We start from the raw sequence: 20,319 nt of genomic DNA on the forward strand, positions 1-20,319 counted from the left end.
GGAAGAGGCAGCTGTGGTTAGGGAGTCTCCAGAATGTCTCAAAACGTTCAGAGGTTCGTCTGAGTCACAGAGGCGCTCAATTTTTTTTTTACTTGTTTAGAGAATTCGTGCAACACATTCTCTCTGAAAACAGAGTTGTTGCGGACGTCTCGAACCCGAACACTTTGACATCTGGAGCTGTCCTCTGAGGGACACCGTGCCAGTGATCAATAATAATTATTTTTTTAAAACATGGTCCATATCTGCCTGTCTCCGTGTCAAACGTGAACCCCGGCAGATGAGACCATGATGTTTACAAGTCAACGTCGGCGCAATGCGGGCAACAAAGGCCGGACCGCAGTTTTTCAAACCGTGAAACAAAAATTAACCGTTCGAATCGCTGGTCACTTATATCCAAACGCTCAGAATTCAGTGAGGCTGTGGCTAATGATCACAATTCTTTTAATCACAATTTAGAGTCGCCTGATAGGTTCCAGTCGACGCAGCCCAGTGAGATTTCAGCTCTTCTACGCCAGTTTATGCTTCATTAACCTGTTTATCTTTTTTCACACAACTTAAAACATTAAAGCACCCAAATTAAAACTCCCCTTCTTCCCCTTTTTTATTGTAATGACGTGACAAAGACCTCACAAAGTAAGGTGAGCTCATGACTCCGCAGGTACCGTAATTAATCTAAATGTTACCTCGGAGGAAAACATTTGCTTTTACATGCCTTGTGCTTCCTCTAACTTTACTTTCAAAACACCTTACGGATATTTTAAATTGCTCCGTTTGAGTCTTCATCTCCTTGTAAAAACGTCCGCCTCGAAAATGAGCAAAAAGAAGATCTAATATAAATCAATATTTTTTTAAATTCTGTATCTGATGGGCATCAGTCAAGCTGCCAAACAGTTGTTGCATCTTTTTAAACAAGCTCCTAAATACGTCCATTATTATTATTATCCACCTTATTATCCACTTTTCCTCTTATAGGTGCTGAATTATCTTTGAGAACGTGTCTGAGCTCGGTCAGCAGCAGCTTTTCTTTCACAAACATCTGCATGAATGTTTTTTAATTAAAAAAAAACCCTACATTTTTGTAAACACACATCACTGGAACAGTACATCTGGGGGCCGGCGAGGAGCCACTTTTCTCTTTTAGCGTCATTTTAACTCTTCAATGTCAGGTTTGAGAAACAGAAACCTTCATTAATGCCCTCTTCTGTTACGTTTAATAGAGCTAAAATGTTACAACCTCTCGTGACTGTTTTTTAACTACATATATATATTTACCAGCAGCACTCAGTTGTTGCTCTTTCATTTTAAATCAGGACTTCCTGTCCAGTAGCTCGTCTACCCTCTGCAGCTCCAGCCCGGCGCATTTCTTCGCTCAGATCAAAGAAGCGCCACGCCGCAGACATTTTCCTTCTGCCAGAAATGTATTTTACTGCACCGGAGTGCAACTCGATAAAAGTAATGATACTGAAAAGGCTTTGTCTGCGGATCCGAGTGTATAAACACTGAACGGGGGGAGGAGTTTGATAAAACACGTGGTGCCTGGCCCATTCCTGTGGGTGTTTTTGCTGCTACTGCTCTGATTTTGGCTGTTTTTGTAGAATGGAATGGGACACTCGTGTAAAGGTTTAACCAATCAGTTCAGTTTAAAAACCCTTCTCACTGAAGATCGTTAGAAACGCCAAGAAAAAAACCTAATTATCGCCGAAGGTAATAATGTTGTTACATGTTGCTTTTTGTCTGAAGTGTTATTAAAATATCTCGTGAGCCAGTGGATGGATTTTAATGAAACTCTCTCAGAAAGTATTTGCTCCGTGTTCGTCCACAACTGACTGGTTTTTGGAGTCAAAACCTGGTCAAGATGGCCGCCGCGCCACTGCTGATCAGCACAAAAACAGCTATAACTCAGTCAGTTTTCTAAATAATGAGCTAAAACTTGGTGTGGAAGTAGCTGAAAGTCATCTTCAACACGTACGTTGAGCTAGATATGTTTTTTTATTATTTTTGCCCTTAATTATAAGAGTAAACTCTGTAGGTGTCATTAACATTTGGAGTCAAGCCAGTTAAATATGGCTGCCACAGCTAATTAACCTTCTAACTCAGTCAGTTTTATGAATAATGAGCTAAAGTTTTGTGTGGTAGTAGCTGAGAGTCATCCCCACATGGCATCAGATGCTCCGTTATTTCTCATCATAAGACGGTCTTAGTTTAAAAACTTCGCCATGGGAAACGGCGGGTGACAAGCATTCCTTCGAGGAGTTATCAACTGAAGAAAAATGCAAATAATCTCAGTTCGTCTGTACAAATATGAGAGGGTTTTAATCATTAAAAAAGATTATTACTTACTTAATTGATCTTTAAGCATAAGATTTGTCTAACTTAACTGTGTTTGCTTTTTTCTACACAGTCAGAAAAACATGATTGAAATTTTCTCATCTTATGTCTGCCAACTTGTTTTCAACAGAATAATGAAATGAACGTTCAGAATAATGGGACGAACAGAAGACAGTATGGATCGTGTAAACATCAGAATCGTCGTTGTTCACATTTATTTATTTGAGAGAAGCCGAGCACCCAGGCAGGAGTGCAGCTCGCTCACGTAGCTTTCTTTCTGTTGGCCGCTCCTGATCTTTTCACTCCTGGCGATGACTCGGCCTGGGAAATAACATTTTAATCAGTCATGATAAGATCTGCTCGTCCTGATGCGTTTGAGGAACCTGCGGCCGGTCTGTGAACTTCCAGTTCACAGCTTTCTGAATGAAGCCGCTGCGGTTTATTTACTGACAGAGCTGTGTTGTTTGCACATAAAAGCACACCGAATACCTCTGCCTGACTTTGTGTTTTCTCTCTGTGTCCTTTAAACCGCGACAGAGCAAAGACAAGCTGTCGCCTTTCACCAAAACTCCGAAGCTGGACCGGAGCGAGCTGCTGGGGAAGGAGGGGAAAGCCAAGTCTTCCATGAAGCGCAAGCTTTCCTTCACTACAAGTCCGCCCCGGACAGAGGAGCGCGACTCGGACACTGGTAAGCACCGAGTTCCTGCCCCGCTGCTGGCTCCCTGCCATGTTCCAACACTGCCCCCTGGTGGTCATAAAACCTTTGATTCGTAACACAAAATATTCATTTGTTGTCAACAACATTAGACGTTTAAACACGCAAGAGACGCTCACTTAAACCAGAGCAGCCTCTGTTTGGCTTTTATGTCAATTTTAAAATCCTCACAACATAAAATTTAATTTGATATCATTTTTTTGACTCCATCAGGGGCGACTGAGTTAGAAACAAACATTTAAATATTCTGGAATCAGCTGAATTTAAACCCATTTAAAACCTTTTGAGCACACAAACATCTGGCTGTAAATGTTCTGATTGATGGTTTCTGTTACTGACTCTGAGGACATCATCTGAATCTTTTCAGTTTCTGGTTTTATTGTCCTAATGACCTTTTATGTTGTTGTTGTTTATTTCCTGTATGTTTTGTGTTTGAGCTTCTGCCCGAGACCACTCTTATAAAGGAGAGTAAATCTCTTCCCTGACTAAGTAAAAAAATGACGTACAGTTAAGAATACAGGTTAAATTGGTGCATTTTTAGACAGTTTATTCTTCCACTTCCACTGGACATAAGCAGCACAGTTTAATAGTCGTTCAGCATTAAGGTCCGTTCATCACTGGTTTTATTAACACTCATCGGGAAGCTTTTATTGTCCTTACAGCAACATAACGAGCTGTTAAGCACTGTTGGGTTGAGTTGTTTTGTTCCACACGCACACATAAACCTACAGAGAAGGGTTTTAGTGCTGTTCCCCTTTTATGAAATATTCATCTTTATCATGCGTCAGGTTCATTGTTGAAGGATAAATCTCGTCTCTCCTGTGAGACAAACCTGGGTTCCTCTTCGGTTTGTCTACGAGGAAAAGCAAAGATCCAGCTGAGCTGCGGTCTCAGATCGAGGAAACGCACGTCGGTCCGCTGCGTCGTCGTCGTTTCGCCGCCAAATTTGTTGTTTTGTCGCTGCAAACACCGACGTCACGTCTTATTTTTAGCCCCACACAGCAGCGACGAAAGATAAATATCTGCTTTCTTCCAAATGTTTTATACGAGTTTGCAGATGCAGGTAACTCGGCCTCACTTTCAGCCGTCTGAGAAAAAATTAGTTTTTTACCCACCAGTAACTGCTTTGATACTGGAAAGATGGGAAATTATTACTTTTAAAAATATAAAGTGAAAAAAAGCAAATGTGCCTTTTTAATGTCAGATCAGCTTGTTTTAAGATATTTATTTATATCTTTATTTTAAATATGTATAACAGAATTCATATTTAAATGTAGTAATAGTAACTGGAGATGGGAATCTTTTTATTTAATAACGATTCAGATTTTATATAACCGATTATTGATGCATTCTCATTATCTTGACATTTAAATGACTGTGGTTTATTTTATATAGATAAACACAAGTTAATATATTTTCATGCCTAATAAAGGGTGCAGAATAACATAAGTTTAAAAAAAAAATCCTAATAATTATAGACTAACTGTTAGCACAGATGCTAACTTAACATTGAAAACTCCATAGGAAAGCTAACGCGATTAGCATCACTGGAAGTTTGTACACGAATCAAACGTTTCTGAGTCATTACCAAAGATGGTTCTGTTGCAGCACCTTCAGCTGTTCTTCAAAGTTCATCAAAGAAAAGATTAAAAACATGTGAAAAAACTTTCTATTAAAGGAATATACGGTAACACGACTAGGACAAACTACAGCACAAATTAACGTAAAAAATCAGTTTTTGACATTTAAAAATTGATTCTGACTCTTTAGTTTAGATTTTAACCCAACCGGTAACTGTGATAAATAACTCGTCTTTCAGCTGGAAGCGTAAACGCGTGTTTACGTCGGATCCCAGAGGTAAACATAGGTTTGCGTCCATAATTACAATAAATAAAGTTGGTGTTTATAGGCGGCTTCAGATCGCCTCTGTAGAGCGAGGATCGACGTCGTGGCGTCCACCGTGTGGTCCTGCTTCCTTCTGAGAACAGAGCCTTTAATTTGTGTGTCTCGGGAAGGGGGGGGCTGTGAAGGTAAACCGGCTCTGAGGGTGGCTTTACCTTTTCCCAGTTTTCCCCGTTGTTTGCCAGGTCCGGTGTAGGAGGGAGTGGAGTAACGGACCGCCTGATTGGACCTCCCCTCCCGTCTCCTGTGCCGCCATGACTCAGAATCTGTAGCGCGGCGTGCGACTGTATTTGACTACATGTGGAATGAGGAGGGTGTGAGCGCGTGAGCGTTAATGCAGTGCTTTCCCACCCTTTCACACACCCCTTCCCTCCTCTCTCCCCCCTCCCTCCTTCCCTCCTCCTCCCCCCTCCCCCTCCATCCTCTCTGCTTTGCACTGTAGATGACTCAGACCCAGGCCAGTCGAGTGAGACCTGGGGAGAGAGATTAGTGCCTCCCTGCAGGATATACGCAGGTAACCGCTGCAGCCCGAACCTCAGCCCCTGTCTCCTCTTCGAGTCACGTCACGCACGCACTCCGCTGCTGCTGCTGCTGCAAACACACACACACACACATGCACGTGTGTGTGTCCCCTCGCCTTGCATCTGCCCCCGTTACAGCTCAGCATGTGTGTGTTTCGTAACAACCGACCGACCAGAGGCGAAGGGCGGGGGGGGGCTTGAGGAGTGCCGTCTGCACTTGACTGGCTTCAAGAATGCTGTCTGTTTTTGTCCTCCTTCCTTTTTTTAAATTTTACTTTTTAACCTCACGCTTGTCATCTGTTTCTCTGCAAGTCCAACAGATACAAGAGGAGGAGGACGCTATGTTACTGTGACGATAAATCTGCTGCTTTTTCTTTTTAAAAAAAGTCACTTTTATGACTCTTTTGTTTCTTTTTCTTTCTTGGTTCTGTTGCAGAAAAAGATGGACCAGATAAAAAGAAGATGAAGAAGGAGGCTGGGAGCAAAAAGTCCCAATCATCGAACCTTTTATTTGGATATCCGCTGTCGGAGCGCAAACAGATGGCTCTCCTCATGCAGATGACTGCCAACAGTCCAGGTCGGTGACTCTGCTCTCGAGTCTTAACTTCATCATCGAGCGCGTTTACATCCGAGCCGAGCTGAACTTTCTAATAGTCTGTGAGTCATTAATTTAATAAATGCCTCCTAAAAGAAACCACCCTTTCAGGTTCCAAGTGAAATTACTCTCAGTCTTGTTGCTCGGTCGTAAAGAAGTTTGTAGGATCAGGAAATGTTTATGAGACCGACGTTCTTTTGGCTCAAGAGCCGTTTATGCTTTTATTTGACACACGGTCTCCTTCTTCCAGTGCCTCAAATTAAACTGGACAATGTTTATTTCCTGGGACTCTTCTCCTGGCAGTAAAAGCTCTTAATGTTAAAGTTTTAATTGCATGTTTAGATCAATCTTATTTTTGACTTTTTCTACTTTTACGCTGCAGGCCAAGGCGGCCCAAACCCAACTGGTTTTTGCCCATATCTGTTTTCTTAATGATGGTTTGAACGTCACTGCTCTTAATCTGACCCACGTCGCTGTAATATGTGGGACTAAATCGGATAAATGTCTGATGTTTTGTTCTGAACGCTCATTTTATCCAACTTTTACGTCACTGAGGTGTGAATTCTGCGCCCGAGAAGGCAGGAAGTGGGAAAGTCGAACGTAAACACAGAGCATGGCAGATGTTAGTTTAGTCGGCTTCGATTGCGACTTCAGGTTGGATACAGACACGCTGACAAGTGAAGCATCCATGTTTATATTTACTTCTGATGCCACGTCCTCCGTATTTAAATCATAATGTGAACATCCAGGAGCAATCAGATCTGCTGTGTGAACGTAGCGTTCTGTTAAACCTCTTAAACTTTAAGTTGCTCTGTAGTTTGGGTCATTGTCGACTTTTATTAGTCGCGTTTACCTTTCCCCCCTTTTTATAATATGATCACCTGTTCAGTTCAAACTATATTACTTGATCAATAGAAGCAAACAAATGTACATTTTGTTGTCTAACTTGATCTAAAAGAAGTATTTTTGAGTCATAAAAGTCTCTGAATATCTTTCTTTTGAGTTTCATGAAGTAAAATCAAGCCTCTGGACTTCATTACATTTTGTAAACTGCTTGTTTTTTGTATTTTTCCCAGTACTTTATCTAATATTTTAATATGCTTCAGAGTTTATTGCAGAGTTTAATGTAATGTTCTATCACAACTAACTCTGTTTTACAAATGACGCTGTAAGTTTCACATAATCTTCAAAAACCTTTTCTTTCGATCTTCTAGTGAAGGTTGTTCTTACCTGCTTCAGTCTTCAGGTTGTATCTCATTGTTGGAGGATAGTTGGAGATGCAAAATTGTGAGGAAAACATGCAGATTCTCATTTGGAATCACACTGAACAACATGTTTGCACAAGATTTGGACAGGAATTTGCAAACATAGCATCTGAAAAATACACCCCTAGAGCTTCAGGACTGCCAAAATTAAATGTAGAAGGGGTTTCAGACACCGGGGACAACTTGGTGACCGTTTTGATTGAACATTTCTTATGTTTAAATTTCCTGTGACCCATGTTAGGACACTGAGAACCCTGATGGATGCTTTGGGTCGTTTTAGAAAGTCATTGATGTTATTTGCAGTTCGTCACCAACAGTCCAGTCTCAGCCCAGTGAAGAAAATACCTGAATCCTCCGGCTTGTCTGAGTTGCTTTTCCTTCCTTGCTGAGCTCTAATTTTTCTCCCGTGGAGTCTTCTCTTCTCTGATAATGACATACCCGTTTCTTGGAGAGCCTCCTTCATTTGAACAGAGGCTGTGAAGGACTTTTTACCACAGAAAAGGATTCTGCTCTCAGTCTGTGAACATCCAGCTGTTATGTTTGTCACCTTCAAGGGCGCAGCGTTTTCTTCCGAGTGCACAAAACGTTTCACCGATCCAAAGAAGTTTGTTTTGTTTTCGGAGCCCGAGGATGACCCGTTTCGCTTGTATTGACAGCTACTTTCACTGCAGTTTATTTAGCTCCCAAATGCAGAGCTTAAATTGAACTTTAGATTTTGTTTTTACTTGGTTTAAGTGACGGAGGTGTGAATAATAACCTTATGAGCACCTGGCTTTTGCTCCAGCCGTCAGTGAAGTTCTCTTTGTTTGCCCGTGTCCAGACTCGACGCCCAGCCACCCCTCACAGACGACCCCCATGCAGAAGAAAGTCCCCAGCGGCGCCTCGTCTCGGCAGAAGGACAAAGTCAACAAGAGGAACGAGCGCGGCGAGACCCCCCTTCACATGGCAGCCATCCGAGGAGACGCCAAGCAAGTCAAAGAGCTCATTAGCCTGGGAGCTGATGTCAACGTCAAAGACTTTGCAGGTACGACGCCGCAGCGTTCATTAAGTCTGTATGGTCCTAATGACATGAAGCTGGTAGGCAGCTGCTGATTCAAAGATTAAACCTCTTGGCGAGATAACGGCACGATCAGGCAGTCGGTACGTTAGTAGCTCTTGTGCAGATGTTGTTTTGATGAACGTAGAGTAAACTGCAGGTGTGAACTTTTTTTGTTTGTTTGTTTCTCGCCAGGTTGGACTCCTCTTCACGAGGCCTGTAATCTCGGTTACTACGACGTGGCGAAGGTCTTAATAGCAGCAGGCGCAGAGGTGAACACACAAGGTCTGGATGACGACACGCCGCTTCACGACGCTTCCAGCAGCGGGCACAAAGACGTAAGAGAGAAACCTGCAAACTGAAAACATACTGAAGGTCTGATGTACCCTCACCGACCACTTTATTAGAACCATCTCGCTAGAACCGGGTTGGACCTCCTTTTACCTTCAGAACGGTTTAATCTTTGTGGCATAAAATCAACATTTTGCAGAGATTCTGCCCCATATCCACATGTTAGCGTCACACAGCTGCTGCAGATTTGTCAGCTGAACGTCCAGGATGTGGACATCCCAACAGTGCTGGACTGGACTGAGATCTGGTGGCTGTGGAGGTCGTTGGAGTTCAGTGAACTGAGACTCTTGTTCAGTTTTGGCGAGCCTCAGCTTCCTGTTCTTAGCTGGCAGGAGTGGCGCCCGGTGTGGTCTCCTGCTGCTGGAGCCCATCAGCTTCGACACGTTGTGCGTTCAGAGATGATGTTCTGCAGAACTTGGTTAGAACAAGTGGTTATTTGAGCTGCTGTTGGCTTTCTGTCACCTCCAACCAGCCTGCCCGTTCTCCTCTGACATCAACAAATCATTCCCGTCCCAGCAACAGCCGCCCACTGGTTATTTTCTCCGTTTTGGATCATTTGGACCATTCTCTGTAGATGGTTGTGTGTTAAAATCCCAGCAGATCAGCAGCTTCTGAAATACTCCAACGACCACGCCACGTTTAAAGTCACTTAAATCCCCTTTCTTCCTCGTTTTGAGTCTTCACCGCGTCTACGGGCCTAAAGGCTTTGAGTTGCTGCCGTGTGATTGGCTGATTAGCTGTTTGCGTTAACAAGCAGCCTAATAAAATGGCCGTTGAGTCTATGTGAAGCTGAGTCTGTGAAGTCAAAACATTTCAAATCGAAGCGTTACGTTTCAGGCGTAATAATCGCACCCTAAACAAATATTTGTAACAAAACTAACATATAGCATCACGCGCAGTACACAATGTTTAACCTTTAACCTTCCAGGTGAACCTTTCCTCAGTTTGCAGACTATCTATATATATGTAAATGTTCATTCTGCACAATTCACCCCAAAAATTGAGCTTAATCCTCTTGATTTTCAGTACGGAGTTTCATTATATTTATGTTATTATTTTTTTAATCTGCAGATTGTGAAACTTCTGCTTCGTCACGGCGGTAATGCTTTCCAAGCCAACAAGCGTGGCGAGCGGCCGGTGGACGTGGCGGACTCTCAGGAGCTGGAACAGCTTCTCAAAGGCGAGGTGCCGCTGTCGGATCAAGATGAAACCTCTTCAGGTTGGTTCTGTTTTAATATAAGTGTTATATCGTCACGATCCTCTCTGCTACGGCTGTTTGTCTTTAGATGAAGGAGATGGGAGGTGAATCATTTCTGATGTGGCTTGTACAGACAGGATTGTTTAAGAAAATAAACCTGTTCTGTTGATATTTAGTCAAGTTTATCGGATTTTATTTGTCATCTAAAAACTTTTCCTCCCTGCAGAATCTGAAGACCCCCTGTCTGTCAATCCATCCAGCGTGGACGACAACATGGAGGACACCGACACCGAAAAAGACTCCGACGGCAAAACGGCCACAAAGACATCAGGCATGGACGAGTACGAGTTTAAAGACGAGGAAGAGGAGGAGGATCTGAGTAAAGCCCTGAATGACCGACACATCCCCAGGAGGGAGCTGCGGCAGCGGGAAAAGGAGGACAAAGACAGGAATCACGTGGCAGCAAAGCAGAACAAGGGCGACTCTTCCTCCAAGTCCAAAAAGCAGAAAGCCACCCGTGTCGCCTGCTCTGACTCCTCCAGCGACGAGATGGAGAGCGTGTCGGAGAAAAGGAACTCGCCCACCTGCTCGCAGAGCTCGGAGAGCCACAAGCCAGACGCGAGGTCGAAGAAGGACAACGTCGATCAGAAGGACAAGGGCAAAGTGAAGAGGAAGAGCAAAAGCCAGAACAAAAACAAGGAAAACCAGGAGGATGGGAAAGAGAACAGCAAAACGTTGGTTCTTTCCCTCGCCACCGTGTCGGAGAACACCGAAAAGGGCCGGGAGGAGGACTCCTTCAAGATGTCCTTCAGTCCTAAAGATGACTCGTCTGTCCACCTCTTCCATTTGTCGTCCATCAAGTCTCCGAAGCTGAACCACAGCTTGGCAGACAAACAGAGTCCACTCAAGCAGGAAAATACTAAGATCTCCATCAGCGACGGCTCGTGTCCGGTGGACAAATACAACCACTACTCTGATGGGGATTACTGCACTGAAAGCTCCAGCACCAAGGGGTGTAAACACAGGGAGAAGAGCAAACACCAGCAGAAAGACTCCGGCGTGGACGGAGACGACGGCCATTCCAGCCCCTACAAGGACAGCAGCATAGGAAACAGCTTGGACAGCAGCGACGGTGCCTTACGGAAGACAGATTTAGACGGCAAAGTAGTGAAGAAGCATAAACTTAAACACAAGGAGAAAGATAAACACAGGAGGGAGTACGAGGCCGAGCGGAGCCGCCACAGGCAAAAGGAGGCCAGGAAAGACGGCCACAGGAATTTGGAATTTGACAGAGAGTTCTGGAAAGAAAACTTTTTCAAAAGCGACGAGGCAGATGAACCTCTGGGAGCGAAAAAGGAAGGTGAAGACATCAGCTCGCTCCAAAAGGCGGCGGATTCCTCTCCCGTCAAAGATGAGAGGAACTCCAAGGAGAAGCACTCCGGCAGCAAGGAGAAAAGGCCGAGAGAGGAGCGAGAGAAGGAGAAGGCTGTGAAGAAAGAGCGAAAGGAGTCGAAGCCGGCTGAGCGCGACGAGAAGGTGGACGGTCTCGGCTCGGGGTGGATTCCCGAGGATGCGCTGCAGAACAACAGCGCAAAGGACGAGACGGAAGAGAAACCCATCAGCGGGATCTCAGCTGATCAGGACCAGCTGGAGCCCTCTGAAAAAGGCTCACGTGAGAAATCTGACAAGAGGCTTCCAGGAAAAGAGAAGGACTCGGATAAAATGGAGAAAAGACATCTCGAGAAGGAAAAGAAGATTAAATTGGAACACTCCGACAAAGCCGAACCGCAGAATTCGGTGGATCGTTGGAAGGAAAAAGAGAGGGCCATTTCCTCCCTCTCGCCGGGAGATAAAAGCTTCAGAGAGAACGAAAGGCTGAAGTCTTTATCCGCCGTGAAAAAGCACGAGGACGGCAGGAAAAACAAAGACAAGTTCGACAAGCGGTCCGATAGGGAGAGGCAGGACAGAGAGTACGGTGCGGGAGATCACAAAGACCGAGATCGAGCGAACGCTGACAGGAGAGGGAAACCTCCGGAGAAGTCCGCCGATCACAGCAAATCCGATCGCTTAAAAGAAAAGGACTGCGACAGGAAAAGGAGAGACAAGATGAGAGATGGAAGCCTTTCTTCAAGCTCCAATCTGAAATTACTTTTAGAAGATAAGAAAGGTTATCTGTCAGAAAGCACGAAGGTCTTATCTTTAAAATCCAAGGAGGAAGTTGCGAGAACGCCAGAGAAGGACCGCGACCGGCGGGACCGGGACAGGGACTCTGAGAGACACAAGGACAAGGACAAAGACCGGCACAAAGACCGCTCCCAGCAGGCCAAAACCAACAAACTCAAGCCCAATGAGGCCGACGCAGAGAAGACCAAATCCAAAGCCTCTGCGGCGACACGAGACGGCAAGCCGAAGGAGAAGCGACTCGTGAACGACGACCTGATGCAGACCAGCTTCGAGCGAATGCTCAGCATGAAGGACCAGGAGATCGAGCTGTGGCACCGGAAACATCTGGAAAAAATCAAACAGAAGGAGCGGGAACGGCTGAAGCAGCGGCCTCTGGCAGATCCGGGGAAGTCCAAACCTAAAGACAGAACCAAACCAGAACCGTGTTTGAGTAAGGAGCTGATCCGCTCGAAAAGCTCCGAGACGCCCGACGTCCACGTAAGAGAGAGGTCTCTGAAAGACGGCACGAGCCCCAGAACGGTGTCTCTGGACGGGAAGAGCCTGCCCGCGATCGGGGCGAAGGTCATGTCGGCTGTAGAAAACTGTCTGAGCAGGTCGCCTCGGCCGGAGAGCGAACGCAGCGGCCTCATGTCCAGGTCCGTGTCCCTGGTCTCCGTAGCCAGCTCCGAGGACTCCTGCCAGGCCTCGACATTAACACCCAGAAACACCGAGTACGACTCTGACATGAACCTGGAGGCCTCGGACTCCCAGCAAGCATTTCTCCAGTCTTCCCTCGTCATTCAGGCCGCCAGGTCGCCATCGGTCCACGATAAAGATTGTAACAGTCTTCCAGATGTTCTCCAGGCTAACCGGACGCTGCTCCCAGGCAAGCACGAGTCTCCGTACCTCAGGGCTATCCTGGACGAGGACGCCAACTCTTCGGTCGAGGGTAAAGGTGTCGAACATCTGTCCAAGTCCAGCCTGACTGCGACCGCAGGCGAGGAACTGAGACCGGAGACCTCGGAACCCGAAGAGAGCCTCAGCGGTCAACTAAACTCCAACTCAGTCGCTGATCTCGTACCAGAGAGGGAGGGAGGCGGGTGTTTGGATACCCAGCCGTTCATCAGAGATCTTCCAAGTAAAATCCTGAAAGTCCCACAGCCCGGTGCCTCTGAGACCGGGTCAGCGGAGCAGAAGACTCCCCCGGTCTCCGATCCAGCTGCGGAGAACGACGCCCCGTGTCCGACGGAGGTCTCGCAGGGAGAGGACTCTGATCAACCTGCTTCCCCAGCGGCTGACCCGTCGGCTCTCACAAACACAAAAATCTTCCAGCAGAGAGAACCGCTCCCACCTGCTGGTACCGAGAACCAGCAGCAGACCCAGCCAGAGAGCCCGCAGGTCTCGGACCAGAACGACAAACCCGTGGAAAACCCTGAGAGACCCGAAGAAGAGGACATGGAGACCGGCTCAGAAAGCCTCCGAGCAGAGAGGGCGGGGAGTCCGGTACCGTCCACCAGTTTACACGTTCCCGTCTCTGGTGAAGGGGAGTCCTCGCCGGGTTTAAACAAAACCGAGTCCAAAGGTTCTGAAGAGGACGGGATCGTAAGCAACCCAGAGTGCAAGAAATCCTGGCCTTCCAGTGACGACGCAGGCTCGTGTCTCGACTCTCAGACGGAGGACAACGTGTCCTGCCCGAGTCCCGAACACAAGGCTGAGGAGATGGCCGGTGTCCCCCAGAGCTCCAGCACCAACAGAACCGAAGGTTCTTCACTCGAAGGCAGCCTGAGTTCAGACGGCGCCGCCGAGTCCAAAGCAGAGGTTCAGCCTGAGCCGATGGAGGTCCTGCCAGCCGAGGAGAAACCGGAGTCCTTGTCGGCCGCAGAGGATCAGAGTCCAACCAGCGTCCAGCCCGCCGCTCAGACGGACAGCAGCAGCAGCAGCAGCAGCAGCAGCAGTAGCAGTAGCAGCGGCGGCGCCTCGGGGAGTTCTTCTCCACAGTCCGGGGACCAGGACTCCGACTCCTCCGGGGCCAAGCTCAGGCTCCGCCCCGCGGACGACGATCTGGACGGCCACGTTCCGCACCCGCGCAAGAGGAAGATGCCCAAGCTGTCGGGCTCGCAGCTGAGCTCGGCGGCGCAGCAGGAGAAGGAGCGGTGCCAGCAGTCCCTGGCGGCCATCGTGGACTCGGTGAAGCTGGAGGAGATCGAGCCCTACCAGACGGAGCGAGCCAACCCGTACTACGAGTTCCTGCACATACGGAAGAAGATCGAAGAGAAGCGCAAAGTGTTGTGCAACGTCACGCCCCAACCGCCGCAGTATTACGACGAATATGTGACCTTTAACGGATCCTACCTGCTGGACGGGAACCCCCTCAGCAAGCTGTGCATTCCAACCGTGAGTCTGCTTTATTCTCTGAAACCTTTACCTATAAGAATCTACGAGATCTTAAATATAAATCTGTTTAATCTGACATTATTCTCAGCTGGATGTCATTTGAGGATAAAGGTTTTAATTCAGCGGCTTCCAGACAACAAAACAACATTATTAAAGCAAACATAATGAGGCCAATTAAATACGGGCGCAACTGCCGTTAAACTGTTATTATTTACTCGTAACATCATGTCTTATCTCTCCTAACGACTGTGGCAAAAGAAAAATGCTTTTAGCTATCAGTTTAATATTTAAATCGTCTGAAGACCCCAAACTTGACGTGTTTTGACCCATAACGGGGTCCAGACTCGGTCCTACAGTAAACCTGCCTCTGAAGTTCAACACGACTCTGAAGAAGTTTTAGCTTTTTAAATTAAATTACAAAACAGACACGTTCTTTAAAACTCCACGTTTCCTGACACTGACATCTGCAGACCTCGGTGATGAAGTCCGGCACCAAACCTGACCAATACTGAAGTTTGTAAACGTGAACTTTGACCCTTCGTGGTTTCTGTCCAAAACTGAACCACATGCAGCAGAAAACGGCTCAACTTCAGAGAAAATTCAGCTATTTTCTCAACTTTGTTGTGTTATATTTGGGTTAATGATCGACTAAACGCTGCTGATGTTCAGGTTTAAAGCTGCAGGTCGTCAGATTTGAAAGGATTTTTATTTTTTAACCGCATTAAGACGGCACCAGACGTTAAAAACTGCAAAAATTCAACACCAGCCTGTTCAGGTTTGGCTTTCAGATATATATTTAGGTAGATTTTTAGCCCTTTAGTCCTTGTTAGTTACCATCGTTTCATCTTTCTACAACTTCCTGATGTTTTTTTTTTTTTAAATTGTGCTTCATTTGAACCACTTTGCAGTTTTCTTCAAGGTTTGACCAAACTGCTTTAACTCCATCTTTGATTTTAATCCTAAAACTCCAAATTCTGCCCTTAATTTTCTTTTTAAGACTCAAAATCTACATTTATTTCCACTCCTAATGCGATCCAACCAGCTGCAGACCCGTTTAGTCCGTTTTAAAGTTATAAAGCCAAACGGTCGTGCTTTTTACTTGTTTGTAAACGGAAGTGACTCTTTAAAGTTTTTCGCAGAAACCCAGATGTCCTACGGTCGACGCTGCGCCCGAACGCCTCTCGTTCAACTCGCCGCTGACTTTAAACGTTTGTGTCTGCCGCAGATAACTCCCCCTCCGTCGTTACCCGAGCCGCTGAAGGAAATGTTCAAACAGCAGGAGGTCGTCCGGATGAAGCTCCGCCTCCAGCACAGCATCGAGAGGGTAAGGGACGGGGCGCCAAACGTCCACGCCGACCAACACTTTAGGGGGTTCGGCGGCTCAGACTTGACCCGTTTTTTTTTGTTTTTTTTTATTCCTCCAGGAGAAGCTGATTGTTTCGAACGAGCAGGAGGTCCTACGGGTCCACTACCGGGCGGCGAGAACACTAGCCAATCAGACGCTGCCTTTCAGCGCCTGCACCGTCCTGCTGGACGCGGAGGTGTACAACATGCCTCAGGACGTCCAGGTGAGGAGCGCTCGGCCGGACGCCGTCACTCGGGACGCTTTGTTCAACGTGTCGATGACCTTATTTTTTTATTCGTAGAACGACGACGGCAAAACGTCCGTGAGGGATCGCTTCAACGCCCGGCAGTTCATGTCGTGGTTACAGGACGTCGACGACAAGTTCGACAAACTGAAGGTAGGCGCCGGAACGCCCCTGCTTCTCTTCAGTTTCTGGCCGAGAGGCTTTTATTTAACCCTTTCAGCGCGTGAGAAGCTTCAGTTTTATTTGATCAAATGAAAACTAGAAGAATCGTTACTCTCAGTTCGTCCAGATTTAAGATTTATTTCTCCTGCAGCTGTTCAGAACCACGTAAACACAAGCTGATTGTTTTTAGACATAAATGCACTTCAAGAGGTTTTAAATTACCAATAAATCTGTGATATAAACCTCAGATGGTTCAGTTCTGCTTTCACACACCTGGTTGAGGTCAAAATATTAAAAAAAGGACTTTTACTAAAAACAAACAACAAATATGGTTGGGAAATACTTTAATTTCCTAGATAAAAACACTTAGTATTTCCTATAATTATAAATATTTTAGTTTGTCATGATTCAGGTTTTATTTTGGGATACCAGGAAGTTTGTTTCACGTTTTAAACATTTATAAATCTGTTTGTTTTCATAAACTTTCCTGAAAACTCACGAGGTTTGCTTAGAAGAGGAGTTTTTGCTCTTTTGATATTTTTAAAAGTGAAAATAATTTCCTTTGCCTTCTGTTTTTTGTTTTTAATCGCGGATGTTTCCCTGTAACCGTGAAATGTTTCGTGACGTAGGAGGATGTGCAGCGGCTCAGATGATCCCACATCACATCGTTCTTGTCTGATTTCATGACACGCAGGGTTCCCGCGCAGAAATTTGGTTTTAGGATGTTCTGAGTCTGAAGAAACTGTAGTTTGTAGAGTTTTCTGAAAATGTCTCAAAAGAGGAATATTTTCACAGTGAAGGTGTGACTTAATCAAGACTCCATTTTAAGGGTTCAACCATCAGTGGGTTAAAGTTTAATGAAGATGGATGGATGGATGGATGGATGGTTGGACAGATGGATGGTTGGATGGACCATTGGACGGATGGATGGATCAATGGATGGATGGATGGACGGTTGGACAGATGGATGGTTGGATGGACCATTGGACGGTTGGATGGATGGATGGATGGATGGATGGATGGATGGTTGGATGGACCATTGGACTGTTGGATGGATCAATGGATGGATGGATGGATGGACGGTTGGACAGATGGATGGTTGGATGGACCATTGGACGGTTGGATGGATCAATGGATGGATGGATGGATGGATGGACGGTTGGACAGATGGATGGTTGGATGGACCATTGGACGGTTGGATGGATGGATGGACGGTTGGACAGATGGATGGTTGGATGGACCATTGGACGGTTGGCTGGATCGATAGACGGTTGGATAGATTAATTGGATGATTGGATGGATGGATGGATGGATGGATGGACCGATGGATGGTTAGGTGGACGGTTGGACAGATGGATGGTTGGATGTATGGTTGGATGGTTAGATGGACGGTTGGTTGGATGGATGGATGGTTGGACGGTTGGATGAACGGTTGGTTGGACGGTTGGATTGTTGGATGAACGGTTGGTTGGATGGTTGGATGAACGGTTGGTTGGATGGTTGGATGAACGGTTGGTTAGATGGTTGGATGAACGGTTGGTTGGATGGTTGGATGAACGGTTGGTTAGATGGTTGGACGGTTGGACGGTTAGACGGTTGGACGGTTAGATGGACGGTTGGATGAACGAGTCTCTCTTTCATACTGAGGTTAAACTGATGAACGTCGTTTTGCTCCTGAACTCAGATTATAATTAATCAGAAACTCAGTTTTTCTTTAGAAACTGTTTGTTGTGGCGTTTCTTTGATGTTTCTTTGATGTTTGAAGCGTCCAGATTAGAACCACTTCCTGACAGGAAGCTGTAGGAACTCTGAACGAATCCTTTTCTGGTCGTTTCGTGTTTGAGGCGAACGACCTGAGAGCTCGTTAGCCGCTCACCTGAAGTGACGTCCTGCCCCCTTGTCCTCCGCAGACGTGTCTCCTGATGAGGCAGCAGCACGAGGCGGCGGCGCTGAACGCCGTGCAGCGCCTGGAGTGGCAGCTGAAGCTGCAGGAGCTCGACCCGGCCACCTACAAGTCCACCAGCATCTTCGAGATCCCAGAGTTCTACATCCCGCTGGTGGAGGTCAACGACGACTTCGACCTCACGCCGATCTGAGCCGCGCGGCGGGAACCAGGGGCGACTACAAGGAACCCCACAAGCACTTAGAGGCAAAGGAGCACTTAGGAACCGGACGGCTTCGGGTCCGACAGGGGGCGTGGCCTCCACCGCCGCCGCTCCCCACGCAGGGTCACACAGCTGAAAGCTTTCAACTGTTTCAAAAACTGAGTGTTCATACGTTGTGTACAGGCTGTGCTCTTTAATTTTTTTAACTTATTTTATACATAAAAAATGTGCATTTTGTAAATAGTTCTGTAATTATTTTAAAACCTGTAAAAAAACAAAACAAAAATGGATATTTTGATTGTAAACTTGTTCTGTCTGTTTTAAATGGACCAAAGTTCTGTTTTTTTTTTTTTATATCGCGTGTCCTCTTCGTTCGTGACGTTCTCGTTGTTGTTGTTGTTTTTGTTTTTTTATTTTTATTTATTTTTTCTTTCTTTCGAGCCGTCTCCTCCTCTCTCACAGCCGGCCGGCGGTTTGGACTTTAAATGCTGTGCATGCGTCGCGATGTTTGTACTTTCTTCCCTTAATTGCTGTAACGTGGAACTTAATCGTGAGGTTTACTGACGTGTGTTTTAGCTCTTTTTTGTTTTTGTTTTTATTTTTATTTTTTATTTTCCTCCCCAACATTGTCTCTTTCGCCACCTCACTCCTCATGTGTTGCTCATTTGTGTCTCGCGGACGTTAAAGTCTGTTGCTTCCAAGAAAGAAAAAAAAAAAAAAAATACATTAGACAAAAAAAACTTTTACAGTTTCAACGTGAGATCACAACAAATCCTATTTTTTCAACATAATGCCTTTTGAACGATAGTTCTAAAAAAATGTCTATTTTAATATTTACTTGTTACATGACCTGTACATATTTGTAATATATAATTGAATAAATTTTATTTGTTGTGAAACTAGATTCTGTTTGGTGTGAATTCTTTAAGAGGGGGTTTATTTTTCTGTAGCTGCAGGAATCCTCTCGGCCTGCAGGTGTCGCTGTTGGCTGATAGGAAACCTACATCCTGACTGTTAACCAGGAAGGAGCAGAAATTTACCTTAAATGCAAATAAATAGGTTTAAAAAAACTAATTTATTTACTGTATCAAAACGTATTGAGCGCCATTTTAATACCGTTTAGAGCAAATCTCAAAAGAAAAAGTTTTTAAAAATATTTTTTTTTTATTCAAAACCTTAAACCGAAGAAAAGATGCTTTTAAACGTGTACAAATGTGAAAAAATGACTTGTTAATCGTTGACTCGTCTTTTTAAAAATATAAACAACATTTTTACATTTGATGCAAAGCTAGTTTCTGTTTAGCCTTGAGCTACTTTAGCCTTTAGTTGCTGCTATGGTATTTCTAATTCTTTTAGCTCTAAAAATAATTTTAAGCATTTAGCTACAAGTGCAATTAAAATTTTAACCACGAGTCACAGTTTTGCTTTTTTTTAAACTTTAGCTTAGTTAATTATAGCTTTAAGCTACTTTAAGCTAGTTTTAGATTTTTGGTTCTGTTCTGCTAATTTTAGCTTTTAGTTTCATTTCTGCTAACTTTAGCTTTTAGGTACTTTTCTTCTAATTTTAGCTTTCATTTGCAGCTTTGCTAACTTTAGCTTTTAGGTACTTTTCTGCTAATTTTAGCTTTTAGTTGCAGTTCTGTTGATTTTAGCTTTAACCTGATGTTTTGCTAAATTTAAGCTTTTAGCTGCAGTTTTGCTACCTGCGGCTTCTAGGTGCTGTTCTGCTAATTTTAGCTTTTAGTTGCAGTTTTGCTAAATGTAGCTTTTAGGTACTTTTCTGCTAATTTTAGCTTTTATTTGCAGTTCTGCTGATTTTAGCTTTGACCTGAAGTTCTGCTTGATTTAGCTTTTAGCTGCAGTTCTGTTCTGCTGATTTTAGCTCGTTCCTCAGGTTTGAATCACAGGAAACCAGGAAACATTTCCGGTTTCCTTCCTCCTCCTGCGTTCAGTTGTGGTTTCGGACCCCGGAGGAGCCGGAAGTGGCCCCTCGGG

At 45.2% G+C, this 20,319-nt stretch overlaps 1 protein-coding gene across 2 annotated transcripts in view; it reads left to right on the plus strand.

Annotated features, from left to right (window-relative positions):
• ankrd12 (ankyrin repeat domain 12) overlaps positions 1 to 19,226 on the plus strand; it is a 39,141-nt gene extending 19,915 nt beyond the window's left edge. Inside the window, exons 3-13 of one of the 2 annotated variants that reach the window (XM_017410909.3) lie at positions 2,866 to 3,016; positions 5,388 to 5,459; positions 5,903 to 6,043; positions 8,147 to 8,350; positions 8,558 to 8,700; positions 9,785 to 9,932; positions 10,138 to 14,468; positions 15,694 to 15,792; positions 15,893 to 16,036; positions 16,115 to 16,210; positions 18,130 to 19,226. In XM_017410909.3, coding sequence (XP_017266398.1) covers positions 2,866 to 3,016; positions 5,388 to 5,459; positions 5,903 to 6,043; positions 8,147 to 8,350; positions 8,558 to 8,700; positions 9,785 to 9,932; positions 10,138 to 14,468; positions 15,694 to 15,792; positions 15,893 to 16,036; positions 16,115 to 16,210; positions 18,130 to 18,315 — 5,715 coding nt within the window. In that variant the 3' untranslated portion in view covers positions 18,316 to 19,226. The remainder of the gene's footprint in view (positions 1 to 2,865; positions 3,017 to 5,387; positions 5,460 to 5,902; positions 6,044 to 8,146; positions 8,351 to 8,557; positions 8,701 to 9,784; positions 9,933 to 10,137; positions 14,469 to 15,693; positions 15,793 to 15,892; positions 16,037 to 16,114; positions 16,211 to 18,129) is intronic. The other variant, XM_017410910.3, reaches the window with a different exon arrangement.
• The last annotated feature ends 1,093 nt before the right edge of the window (positions 19,227 to 20,319 follow it).

This window comes from Kryptolebias marmoratus, linkage group LG20 (genome assembly GCF_001649575.2).
Source record: "Kryptolebias marmoratus isolate JLee-2015 linkage group LG20, ASM164957v2, whole genome shotgun sequence".
Classification (NCBI taxonomy): Eukaryota; Metazoa; Chordata; class Actinopteri; order Cyprinodontiformes; family Rivulidae; genus Kryptolebias; species Kryptolebias marmoratus.